This window comes from Hermetia illucens, chromosome 2 (genome assembly GCF_905115235.1).
Source record: "Hermetia illucens chromosome 2, iHerIll2.2.curated.20191125, whole genome shotgun sequence".
Taxonomy (NCBI): domain Eukaryota; kingdom Metazoa; phylum Arthropoda; class Insecta; order Diptera; family Stratiomyidae; genus Hermetia; species Hermetia illucens.
In genome coordinates, this window is record NC_051850.1 from 150,961,632 (window position 1) to 150,975,624 (window position 13,993).

Consider the following 13,993-nt stretch of genomic DNA (forward strand, 5'->3'; position numbering starts at 1 on the left):
TTGATATTGCAGTGTTCTTGATTCGCTTTGCTCCTGTCGTACGCTCCATCTGGAAGATGATAGCCAAATGGTCACTGTGCGTATATTCCTCGCTCACTTGCCATTGGAGATCCTTAGATAATAAATCGCTAACAAACGTAAGGTCTATCACCGATCCCATATCCTGTCTCCGACAAGTATTGACGCCGCCAGTATTTGTCAGAACAACGTTCAGACGTGAAAATACTTCGAGCAATATGCGGCCTCTAGCATTTGTTTCGCGACTTCCCCAATCTTCGGCCCAAATCGCCAGCCATTATTATTGGGTTGTGGCCGCTTGCTTCGGAAGCTAATATTTCCAAAATCAATGCGAATTCATCTAGTGTGAGGCTCGGCGCAGCTGAATATATGAATGCTGCCTGCCTTCGCTCGTGTGAATCCGTCTTCTATCCTATTGTTCGTATTTTTTATCGCTGGGTTTCCGCAAGTCCAGATTGCCGCTTTGCCGCTTCTGTCTGATACAAAGACACCACTGTGGAAGTCTTTGTAATATTCGCATATAATCGCAACGTCAATTTCATGTTCCAGCACACTTTGAGACAGTAGCTGCTGAGCTGCCGGGCAATGGTTGAAATTCAGCTGTAGGAATTTCATTTACGAAAAGCTGAAGTCGCCTTTTTAAACGCCGGACATCTGTAACTGCCTGTGAGATGATCGACGTCACCCTCCTGTGTTTCTCTGCATAGCAGGCATTTAGGGTTCGCATTGCACTCTTTGGCGATATGCCCTTCTTCTCACATTTTCGGCACAGGTTAGATCTATCGTACTTGCTTGAACAGTTTCTCGAGATGTGTCCAAATTCCAGGCATTTGAAACACCTGTTTGGCGATATCTGTTCTCGCAGTCGACAGCTGACCCAGCCGACGCGTATTTCGCCAACAGTAATAGCCTTTTTTGCTGCTTCGAATGGTAAGGCTATTTTGGCCGTCTAAGTACCAACATATGGTTTTCGGAGCCTTATCACATTGGACTCAAGGATCGAATCTAGCCCAAGCTGAGCCCTTAAGGCCTCGCAGATCTCCGCTTTTGTGGTGATCTCATCCAGGTCCTTGCATTTAATTAGCATTGAGTCCTAGCTCATCTTTACCTCAGCTACTTTGCCCAGTGACGACTCGATTTTCTTATGTAGATCGTGGGACTTACTCTCTCCTGGCCTCCCACACATGTAAAAGGCGGATGTAAAATTTTTTTTCACCAAATATAGTCATGTCAACTGAAAGGTCTTAAGTAGTACTTTTCGAAGCTTTTGTGATTTTAAAAAGGCGGGGAGTGCAAGTGATAATTTCTTTAGCGGAGCCATTCTCAGAAACTACCCAACCGAAAAATCTGAAAAAATCATGAAGCTGCCTCTATATGGTGCCCAGGCTTCAAAATACTCTCCATTTCGATATCTTTTCAAACTAAGTTAATAATAGTACATTACCATATTTTTGGGAAAATTGAGTAAAACACCCCTTAAGTTTATCTCAGAGTTATAAAAGCTGGTAGCAGTATAAAATATAATATGAAGCATAATAATAATAATCGTTGGCGCAACAATCCATATTGGATCAGGGCCTTGAAGTGTGTTAGAGCACTTCATTCAAGACCGTAACGGTACACTACAGTACACTGTAGGAGGCAATGTGGTCAGCATTACGCTCGCCCGAGATTATTACCCTGATTTGACTCAGGTACTCATTCACAGCTGAGTCGACTGGTATCCGACGTCAAATCACGATGCAAATTCCACTGCCACCAGTGAGATTTGAACCGCGACCTTCCGTATGACAGCCTAGTGCTCTAACCACTGAGCTATCCGGACACTATGATATGAAGCATATTATCTCCAATTTTCATCAAAATCATACTATTACTAACAAAGTTACAGTACCTCAAAGTTGTCTTTACCGTGTAAATTTACAACCCGAAGTACTAAATCTGACATGCTAAATGCATATTCTTAACGGGCTACGTACAAATGGGATAGTTCTAAAAGATACTCACACAGGAAGCAAACAAAACCTTTCATACCTGAAGCGCTCAGCTTCCGGTTTCCCGACTTGTTTTCTTTGTTTTCCGGTGGTGGAACGCTTCCAAAGCACTGGTACTCATGTACCAGCGTGTGGGATTTTTCCCCACTAAAACCACCCGCTAATTTCTATCCTCTGCCCCGCAGAACCATCACGAAGTATTTCGTCGCGAGGTAGACATGGCTTTAGCCTCCCCTTTCGCTTATTTCCCCCCGCGCCTTTCTCACCTTCTTTGCCTCTGTCATGTCGTTCACTATATTCTAGTTCAGTGGGGTGAACTGACCAGTTTAAACCTATAGAGGTATTTACGGTAACTGCCGTGTCTCCTAAGAAACTGCATGAGACCATAGTTTTTCTCAACATGCGTTCTCTGCGTTCACACCTTGATGTTGGGAATTAATCTGTGGGTCCATTCATCCTTTTCCACTCGTTCCCACCGTTGTTCCCACCTACTTAACGATTCCTCCCTTTCGGTGTTTTTCATGTGTCTATCAGAGGAAGAATCGGGTCATCTCATGGGCTAAAATGTTGAGCTGCATTATTCCAGCTACCGCATAGGTCGCTTCGTATGAGATGGTTCTATAATCAGACCATCAGAGCAACTCTTAAGGTGGTTTTTCTATAAACCGCGTTCAACTTTCGAAGATTGCATGCGATATGTAATGCAGGTGCCCAAATTGGCACTGCGTATAGCAGTATAGAGCTGACCACTCTGGCTATAATTAGCCTACGCACCATTTTGAATCATCCTTGCCAGGGCCATACTAACATTGAACGTCTTGGTGCAAACATGTTCTAAGTGCTGCTTGAAATTCAGTCTCGCATTTATCATCACTCCGAAGTATTTAATTGCTGATTTTGAAGTGATGATATCCTTCCCGTTTCTGATATGGGCAGTAGATTCCTTACGCCGCCTCGTGATAAGCATTGCCTCTGGTTTATCCTCCGCGAGTGCAACACCTGCATCTTTCAACCACTTCTTTATAGTATTTGTAATGAAATAAATGGATTTATCTGTCTGCAGAAAACTTCCACACACAGTGTTTGGTCATGAAGAAACAATAATCGAGTTGCTCCCCGTCGCAGAATATTAAATAAAAAAAAAACAAGCAAAAAGGTATCGCGAGAATTCAATCTTCCTCGTTTGGAGTCAGAGAGCAAAGTGAAGATAAATCATTGAGGACGGAACGGCACAGCATATAGCCGACTACCTCTGTATTCCATCAAGGATTCATCTCACCCGTCACTTCACCCCTACGAAGAAGAAAGAATATTTATTTTTTTCAAATGCTGAAACGAAGAGATAGTCGAGATAGTCGTTTTACATAAAGGTAGGGAAGGACACTCCTCAGAAGCTCGGACGGCAATACCTTTCAGCTTATAGCCGCAAAGGCCCGTAGATCCAGAGGCTTCTGGAAGGCAATCACCTACGGGACATTAAGTCGCAAGCAAACACAACAAACGATTAGCTCTTATGGTATTCTACCAAGGATTGGGCAGGAAACTCTATGTTAGAAGGTGGGAAAGGAATTTGAGGCTTAGGAACACTTGCTTCCGGGGAAAAAGGCGTGAAACCTAAAACTAGAAATCTGAAGGCAAGTGTACGTGGAGCCTAGCCGGGAACAATGTTGAGAATCTATTAATTTTCTATCCAAAACCACCAAACGAAGTTGTGAGCCGGAATAGGCTATCTTCCACTTGATTCAGAAAACCTGCAAATAAGAAATTAGGCCTGAATCCAGGAAATGTTGGCCTCACGTTGGGCGCCATTTGTAATGAACTAGCTGGGTAGAATGATCAGAGCGATCATCCTAAGTGGCCGATAACGACCTGGAGGGCAGAGCAATCCCAGAAACCTAAATAAATTGGCTAAGTTGACCGTGAAGGTCCGCCTGCAAAGATTGAAGCTCCATCAAAGTGCTATGTCGACACGTTCTTACACGCCTCTGTGCTAGCCAAACTCGGGAATGTGGGGGGGCCCTTTGAGTGCTTTGATCCCTCACGCTTCATTACTACCGAAAATCAACGTGTCTATTCCGATGCGTGGGTCCGCACCGGATTCCAAAATAGACAAGACTAGGGAATTCGCGACGGCCTATCGAATAGCAACCAGAACGCGAACTAACATTGGAAAATAAAAAAAACGGTTCGAACGCGCGCGTGGAGCCGTAAGTCTCCAGACCCGAGTGCCGCGATCAAGGAGGGGAAGATCCACGATGGATCACAGTCCCAATTATTGCCTCTTCCGCCTCAGATCTTGTATGAGGCGCGGCTCTTGAGGCTCCCACCCTTCCTTGACATCCTCAGGCCAGTTTGTCATTTTTGAGGACTTCCTCCCTCTTTTTTCTTCCGTGCTCTCGCAGAACCTCTATCGCAAGGGACATCCTCAAAAATGACAAACTGCACAATACTTGCTAGTGCCATCCCTTCCATGCATCGCATTTTCAGACAAGCCAGAGACCAGTTTGATGGCGTCGACGGTTGATCTAGTCGTACGGAAGCCGAATTGTCGTTCTGATAAGACTCCTAGACCGTTGTAGATTATTCGCTCCAACATTTTCCTCATAGTGTCCAATAGCTTTGTAGAAAGATGGTTCACCAGGATGCTTACAAGGTTTAGGCAACAACACTAGCCTTTGTCTTTCCCATGTCTTGGGAAAGATTCCATCCACCAAACATGCTTCAAACAACTCTACAAATATATTTTTTGGCCTCGACTTAGCGGCAAGCTTAAGGGCTTTTTTTGGTATGACATCGAAGCCCAGTGCTTTGTTGTCTTCCAACCTACCGCAAATCTCCAGTGCTTTTTTCGTCGTCACTGGGGGTGTTACAGCCACATCTAACCGGTTTGAGCTCTGCTGAAGAAACAAACCCTGAATAATTTTCAGTAGGAGATTGGGATATGTAATTTGTGGAGTCGCCTGACCTTTGATTTCCTCATTACAAACACGCTCCCTCCTCTGCTTTAGCGCAGAATTGCTTGCAGCAGTTCCTCTTGGTTCGTTGTGTAGCTAGCTCCAAATTTCTTCGAGCGTCCTTGTAAGGTCTCTGTTTCATCTTCTGTCCAAACCTATCCATTGCTGTCTGGGCCCGATGGTCGATGGCACGCCAACCGAAGATGAGGCAAATCACTCTTCCACCAGCAGTTGAGCCTTTTAAGGGAAAGTATAATATATATTCATACGCATGCGCCGAGTATTCCTTTATACGCACGAAGGGATGCCTCTGATGGGAGATTCACAGGTCAGACTGTCCGTCTATCTATCTGTCATACGCATTTTTCTCGGAAACGGTTATAGCGATTGACATCAAATTTGGTGGGAACTGTGTGAGAGTTCTCATACATGCGTACATGCAAAAGGAGGGTGCATTTTTTTTCACTAAATATGTGTGTGAATCGGCTTCCTGTGCGATTGCTAATACCATTTTCCATTCATTCAGGTACAGTCACGTGCTTTCTGGATCCCAAAATTTTCAAAGAAAATACACGAACCGGCCAATTTTACACGGACGAACTATGGCTTCCAATGAAAGACTTAACTGCGACTCCCGTCAAATCGTCGAATGTAAGTAACTGCAAGTTGTAGTAAATTTATTTCACAACTCACTAATATGACGCATTGATGCACATGTTTATAATTCTGTGGCCATCCATAATTACTTTCATTATCGTTCTTGTATTTAACGCTCTTACTATACAATACTATGACCTTGCTAGTCCCTAGGTATAACAAATTTTTGGCCCCCTACATGAGGATGGACGATTCCGTAGACTACATAACGATGAAATCTATGAACGATACCACGACCATCTGGTTGTGGATAACATCCGGCTCAACAGGTTGCGGTGGGCGAGTCACCTAATCCGTATGGATGAGAATGATCCAGCCGAGAAGTCTATAAGGGCAATATCTATGGTAGAAGAAGAAGACGTGGCAGACCTTGCCAGAGATGGCGCGATGGCGTAGCTCAGGACACCAGACAGCTTTTAGGGATATTGAATTGGTGGACCTCGGCGAAAAACCCGGGTGTCTGGAGTTTCTTACCAAGGCAGGCCTAGACCAGATACCGGTTGTTCAGGAAGCCTCAGCGGGTGTTTTTCCTATCCATCTCTTCCTCCACTCGGTTTCAGATGTCCTCACTTTGTATTGTGGTGTGAATGTATCTCGAGGTAGCTGATCCCCTCCTCCTCTCTCCTTTGTACGTTGTCCTTGTGGTAGGTATCGTCTACCACTACAGTCAGATAAGACTGAAAAATCCATGCCGGCTGAATAGTTGAGTTAGGTAATAATAAGTCTCGTATTGCCTTCGCCTGAAACGCAGTCGCACGTTTCTGATCAGTTCTACGGTATATCTAGTTCTCAATTCGCTCTTCTTCAACTTTTTGACATACATATATATATCCGCTTTGCCGCGTGCAGATTGTCAAAATAATTCCTGCTAACACAATACCGTGGGCTGTTAAACAGAGCAACAAACGGACGCTACTCAATGATGGATATCAGGTTCCATTTCAGAACCGTAGAGAAGGGCGGGACCTCCGACATTGAGCATCAAACATATCAACTGTAGCCTTATTCGCTCCGCCCTGATGACGCGTTCATTCTTCGGTAGGTAGTAGTAGTAGTTTTTCAATATTTGCAAGAGCCTGAAACACGACTCTCATTAGTAGACTCATGTGACCATTTGGATTACTTTTCAACCAGTCATCGCGGACGATCGCGCTTCGTATACCGTTTTGGTGGCAAGTCGAATGCAGGACGCGTCGTATTAGCTGGTCTTGGTTTGATCACCCTTTTAAGCATCTTTTCCGTTATATCCAACATACAATGATACGTTGACGGCAACTCAGGATTTCATCTGCTTTTGCTCATCAGCACGAGTTCTTAGCCTTCCAATGTGAGGGAAAACTTGTTAAATATGAGTTATACGCACTGAGTAGGAAGTCTAGTTTGTGTCTAAATACAAGCTCCAGCACGCTGAGGATACCATTCCGTTCCAGTGCTTTTTTTGCCTCCATAGATAAAAATGCCTTAGCTAGTTCGTTCGTATTGAAAAGTAGGTAGTTTTCAGTAAATCCCTCCTTGTCGATAGTGTTGGCTTCGATAGCCCGGACAGAAAAAGTTCTTGCACGAGGCCTTGCATTTTGGCTGAGTATTGATTACGTAATGGAGGTTTTTCTGCGCAGTTTTGTGAATTTAGGGATTTCCTCGTTTAGGCTTCTCATACGCTGTGCAATCTGCCTAAGCTTGAGGCAAATCCCTCGTGAGCTAGAGATTTCAATTGGCCGTCAGTACATAACCCGTGAGAGGGTCCCTTTTTGGTCACTAACACATCATAAACTATTACAATATCGCTCATCGTGGGTTCCACTAGTGATTCAGTGGCGGCTCTTTTATTTGCGACCGAGTCTTATGTTTTGTATACCTCTTTTGACAAAGTCTCCGGAAACTTGAAAGATGTTCGCTGGACATTGACATCGAGAAGAGCTGTTCATTACTTCAAAGAAAATTTATTGGCGATCGTTTCCTGTGTAATTTTCCATTGCCTTCTATGGGCCTGCGTTAAAAATTCCGTAGAAAAGCTCAGATCGTAGTTATACTGGCGGAATGTCGGAGTGCTGTCGGTGTTTGGGACAGTAACCCTTCCTTGGTCACCCATCTTTCAATTGCGCTGCTGAGTATTCCTGAACTGTGGATCATTGCAGCAGCTCTTCCTTGAAATAGGGGAACTACTAGTGAAAGAGGGAATAGTACTGCGAAAGACAACAGCTCCGGCGGCTAGAAAGGCGAAATGTTTCTGAGCCTAAGGACGAAAAAGAACCGGCGAGATTTGAGCCGCATTAGAAGAAATGTAAAATGGTCTTGTAGGGATCGGACTTTGGTGATAGATCGCACTGCATCGGATTCACTACTCGGGGCTTTCCAATGTCAATGCTACAAGATGACCAGGAGCATTTTGTCTCCTTCTGGAGTCGCTTCCACAGAATCTATGTCACCTATTGCCTCCTTACATTTACTGCCTCCCCGATTCGTAAATACATCGATCTGCAGAATCGGGATAAAAACAGCTTTGTCTTTTCACGGTCAGCTGATGGGTGACCTTAAAACCGGAGTTCATTATTTAGTTTTCGCTTATGTATTGTCATTGGCTGTGCTACGTAGCTTTGACACTTGTCCTGCTGCCGCTGACCCGAAACCTCCGCGCGCTTCCTTTAGAGCTGCGTTGATGCCTACCTCACCTGTCGTCATCCTGGCCTCCTGCCCCCGGTCTCTCCTAAAAAAAAACTATTCGGGAAGACTAACTCAATTCCGTCACCTCCCTCGTGTGTGAAGCTGCTGAAGTATGCCTCTGTCGATCGAGTGATAACTTCCTTCAAAGTGACATATCTCCACGACTTCGACGCCATTGCCCAACCTTCCTTTTTGCTGCTTCTATCAGCCTTATCAAAAGACCAACAATAATAGTAATGATCGTTGGCGCGACAATCCAATTGGACCTTGAAACGTGTTAGAGCACTTCATTTAAGATCGTAATGGTACGTTGCGGTACATTGTAGGAGGCAATGTAGTCAGCATTGCCGTCGCCAAGATTATTACCCTGATTTAACTCACGTACTCATTCACAGCTGAGTCGCCTGGTATCCAGCATCCAGTCACGATACAAATCCCTCTGTCACTAATGAGATTTGAACCGCAAACTTCCGTGTGACTGCCTAGCGCTCTATCCACTGGGCCATCCGGACACTATCTAAAGACCAAGCTTTCAGAAGATTTCAGGCGCTCCCCCCCCCCCCTTCTGTCTTGAATGATTTTCAAAATATAAGGCTTTTTTACTAAAATGTAAGTGGTCTAAATTCTAATTCATCTTACTTAGCATTCCAACAAAACGTCGTCTACATTACTGAAACCTGGTTGGATAAACCGATTTCAGATTCCGCCCTCCTCGAAGATTACTCTGTGTGTTTCGTTGTGACAGAGACTGCGCTGCACTTGGCAAGTCAACGGCCGGAGGTGCCCTGATAGCTGTTAAGTCTCCACTCCGTACCGAAGCCATGATTTCCTCCTTTTTTTGCACCTGCGATTCTGCCCCCATGCGAGTCGTTTCCCAAATATACACCCCTTTACGATATCCTGTGTATGTTTTCCTTGCCTCAGCTTCCCTTTTCGGTGCCCTGATTTCTCCGACAGATTATCATAAGTCCTAATCGTTTTGATCCCCTCTCTTCCTTTCATCCTCTGTGGCGAATCACTCTCCAACTTAAACTTTCCGAAAATCACTTAAATCGCGCTCTTGATCTTGTCCCCTTCAACTATTCTGTGTTGTCCTTTTTTTCAATTCCTTTATGCTCCCTCTTACGTTGCTATTGACGTTCTTCATCCTGCTTTCACGTTTGATGCTCAGGTCACCAGACACTACTTCTCTGTTTTGCGCAAGCTTGCAAGTCAACTTTCGTAACGCGAATTTTGAAGCCCTCTCTCTCGACAGTCACCTGGCTCCTTATCTCTCCATTAACGACCAGTAACGATCAAACATATGGCACCTTCTACACCATTTTATCAGATGTCCTTTTTTATTACCTTCCTTTCTCGTCTTCCTCTCTGCGTTCGTACCTAGTCAGGTTCGCCACTGAAGTCTTCCAAAAAACTTCGTCAAAAGCTTGCTGCTGGGAAAAGTTGCTGTTTTCGGGAAACCATTCAAAACTTAAGGTCAAAAATTGATATCTGGACAGTACTGAAGCCTCGCTTGAGGGCGGAAACCTCAAACCATTTTAGTCTCACATTCACAACTTCCCCAATCTCGCCCAGTTATAGCCTCTACCTTCTCTTTTAACTCCTCCCAATCACATTATTATTTATTCTGCCGCTACTTTTCCTGTGTGTTCCTATGTGTTTTCCCCTTCTACCCATTCTTCTCTCCTACGAGTGGCTGTCCCGTACCTTCTAATATCCTCTTCTTTAGTCCATTCCTTGTTGGCGACCTTGACGTGGATGTTGGCACTGATCATCTTCCTAACCTTTTTTCGATTAAAACTGATCAGTCTATTTCCTTCTCCCTCTCCATTATTTTCAAAAAGAACCTTGAAGAGAATCATTTTCCTAGTTTGTGGAAAGAGGCTCTTATCATCCTCATTTACAAAAGTGGCGATCGACTCTTGCTGAGAGTGACCGTCTCACCTCACCTCTTCATCATCTCTACATTGATGTAGGGGATTACGCTTTAGAACGTTAGTCTAATATAGTTGTCTATGACCTTCTCCGCCGTTTTGAGTACGAACGATGTTAGGCAAATTGGTCTGAAAGATTTAGGGTGAAAAGGATCCTTTTTACCCGCTTTTGGAATAAAGACCACTTTTGTCCGTCTCCATGCCCTTGGTATGTATCCCAGTGCTATGGTCCCCATTATCACCCTCAGAAGAGACTGTAAGATAATTCCTAGGCCTCTTTGGATAAGCCCTGGGAAAATGCCATCTACTCCGGGAGATTTCATTGGTTTAAAAGTTCCCACTCCCCATCTTAGCCTAGCTTCTGAGCGTACCTCTTTTGCTAGTTTCCAGCTCTCTTTCCTTCCCCTTTTATTCGTTGTTGGGGTGTCAGGCAGATTATTGTCGCCTGCCGCCGAGGGGTAGGACCCCGGGAAATGAGTTCTGAGAAGCAGGTGTACCCTGTCCTCCTCATTCTCGGTGAATGTCCCATCTTCCTTTTTCAAGCAGACAGAGGATATTCTCCCGTCTTTGGCTACAGCCTTGTACAGCCTAGTTGCTTCTGTGATCTGTTCAATCCCTTCACAGAATTCCCTGAAGCTGTTCTGTTTCGCTTCCCTGATCGCGTTGCTATACAGTCAGTGCATTTTTATACCTCTACCAGTCCCCGGTTTGTTTTGCCCGGTTAAAGAGTTTTCGTGCCTCTGTTCTCATCCTGGCTAGGTTCTTGTTCCACCATGATACATCCCTTGATGACTTGACTGTCTTAGCCGGACAGCTGGTCTCATATGCGTCAATGACGATTGTGTTGAGGTTTTCCACTACCGTTTCTAATTCCACTTCGCTCCTGATGTCACCGACCCCTTGAAGGTGGATAATGTTGTTGTTCAAGTGCGTTGCGTAGGATTCCCAATCCGTTCTCCTGGGATTCCGTATTATTCTTTCCATTTCGGAGTTACCCTCAATGTCGAATCTGATTATCCTGTGATCAGATATAGAGGGTTCATCCGACACCCTCCAATTCCTGACCATTCCGTTCATTAGGGATTTCCTAGAGTTATATCTAGTACCTCCTGTCTGGTGCTGGTCATAAATGTTGGAGTGTTCCCTAAGTTGTATATTTCTAACTTATTGCGAAGAATAAATTCAAGAAGGAAAGATTACTATGTTGTGGTATTTGTTGCCTACCATCCCGCAATAATTATTGCATTTCTGAAGGACCCAACCACAGATTTCTAACTTCTTTCCTCTTACATAATAGATGACGATTCGTTGTTCGAGTACATACATTTAATTCTGTTAATTTCGAATTCCAGATCACAACATCGGCGAAAGGACAGATCGAAATTATCCTTGAAATCTCCGACGAATGTCCTGACAACATATCGACATCAGAAGAGAAACCCGCTGAAACCGACTCAAAAGAAAGCCTTAAAAGGCATTGGAGTCTTTCAAAGGTCTCAGAAGTGAAGAAAAAAATCACGTCGAAAACCTCTAAAGCTCCAAAAGAGCTCCACCTGAAAGTTACCACTACCCGTATGCGCTGTCCTATCAAAGTCAAGGAGGAGTTTGAAAGTGTAGCTGGCGAGATCTACGTGAAGACTACTGTGTTCGAGCACAACATCCTTGTGAATTCCTGGAAATGTGATATGTTCCGGCCATCCTTATCCACTCGGTGGGACCCCAGCTTTTCGACAATTTATGTGCCATTGAATAACAACTCCTCAAGTTTGGATAACGTTTCGATAAAAACAATGGTCGCGACGAAAAATAAAATGGGTCGAAAAATTGTCCTGGGTACCGTCTTTATTGGTGCTGGAACAACAGGACAATCATTCGACCATTGGCAGACGGTAATGACCGTTCGAAATAAGTCAGTGCCGATGTGGCATAGCTTCCAGTGAGTAGGGTAGGATCTTGGCGAAGTATTTCGGAGTATATTGCGTATTTTTAATTTTTCTCTGTTAAAGTAATCTGGAAATCAATAAAGTATTTTTGTGGATCTAACCTCGCCATATTTGTATTTAATAAAGGATTTGCCAAAAGAGAATGTTGTAATACGAAACTTTGAGGAAGAATTTATACTTTCGGAGTCGATAATCGAATGTTTACGTAAACAAAGTATATAAACAAAAATATATTTAGACATATGCCATCACGTTTTCCATTTAAAAGCAGTAAACCGCGTATATAATCAGCTGAATCATTGCTTCCATTTATAATTGTCATTACTAGGAAAATTGTTAGTTCATCGAACTTTCATAACATTTTTACATGGGTCGTGTCAAGTTTTCTATGTTGTTTTCCACTTTTTTCTATTAAAGTTCATTATCCAATTGCACAATTTTGCTTAGTGGAATTCGTCTGGGTCGTTATACCCTAGCAACCCATTAAATACTGATTGAATGTTTCGAATGTCAACAAAAGCACAGTTTGTCATCACTCGTTAGACTTCTGAAGGTCGGATTTTATTAGAACTTGATACGTTATTTCCAAAATATTGAATTAATCTTCCATTTTAAGGTTTTAACCTTATAAAAATCGGTGGCTGTGAGTCTCTTTTTCCGATGGTGGTGGTCAAAATATAGGTTCTAGGGCGAAACGTGGATTGGTATCCACCATGGAGCATAAAACCTGGGAAATGCCTGCTGAACCAACACCAACAGCTCTACTACCAAACCCTATCTCCACCTCCACGTGCTGACCGCTGGGAGCTCTTTCTTAACGAAAAGCGGAGAAGTATGAAGGCGAGTCTCCCGCGCCTAAAATCGGGACAAATTGTACCAACTGGTCCTCCAGGTTGGGAGAGAAAACAACTTGTTACGAAGCCACAACAGGAGCCTCGGACTGGACGGATTTTACAACGACGAACCCGGCAACGACAACGGAATAACGATTTGCGCATTTTCTCACGGAACGCGCGCTCCCTGTACAGAGATGAAGCCAATACCCTGTCCCAATATAGGGCTGATATAACAGCGTTAGAGGAGATGCGTTGGACAGGGACCGGTCTCCTGGAGAAGAGCCGCTACACCATATATTATAGTGGCCATCCAGTAAACCATGTGCTCGGAGTAGGTTTCTTAGTCAGCCAAAAATCTGCTGTTATCGGCTTTGAAAACATAAGCGAACCGCTGTGTACTCTGCGTTTGCGAGGCAAGTTTAGAAATATACCCTCGAAGCCTCCCCCAGATATGATATCAAAGTTATACTTGGGGATTTTAACAGCCAAATAGGGACGGAGCCCATATTCAGGCAATACGTTGTCTCCCATAGCTTACATCAAAATACAAATGATAACGGAATGCGGATGATCCAGTTAGCAGCATCGCACGAAATGGTTGTTGGAAGTACCTGGTTTGCGCGGAAAGCGGGCCACCAACATACGTGGGCCTCACCAGACAGGACCACTTTCAACCAAATTGACCACGTGGTGATCGAACGCCGTCAGCTCTTAAACTTGATGAATGTCAGAACATATAGGGGGCCAATATAGACCCGGACCATTATCTCGTTGGCATGGTGTTCCGAGCTCGAATAAGAACACCCCTAGAATCCCCTCTGACAATCAGAGTGAACACTGAAGCCATCCACAACACAGTCTTCCTCGACACCTATAAGAGGGAAATGGATGTCGCAATAACAGCAGTCAACAGAGGACCTGGAGATGAAGCATCAACAAATGATCTTCACAACCACCTGAAGAACGTTATCATGGATACGGCCACAAACATACTTG

At 44.2% G+C, this 13,993-nt stretch overlaps 1 protein-coding gene across 4 annotated transcripts in view; it reads left to right on the forward strand.

Annotated features, from left to right (window-relative positions):
• Positions 1–12,261, forward strand: part of LOC119649258 — a 38,323-nt gene extending 26,062 nt beyond the window's left edge. For all 4 annotated transcript variants that reach the window (XM_038051344.1, XM_038051342.1, XM_038051341.1 and 1 more), the window contains exons 6-7: positions 5,493–5,617; positions 11,571–12,261. In XM_038051344.1, coding sequence (XP_037907272.1) covers positions 5,493–5,617; positions 11,571–12,158 — 713 coding nt within the window. In that variant the 3' untranslated portion in view covers positions 12,159–12,261. The remainder of the gene's footprint in view (positions 1–5,492; positions 5,618–11,570) is intronic.
• The last annotated feature ends 1,732 nt before the right edge of the window (positions 12,262–13,993 follow it).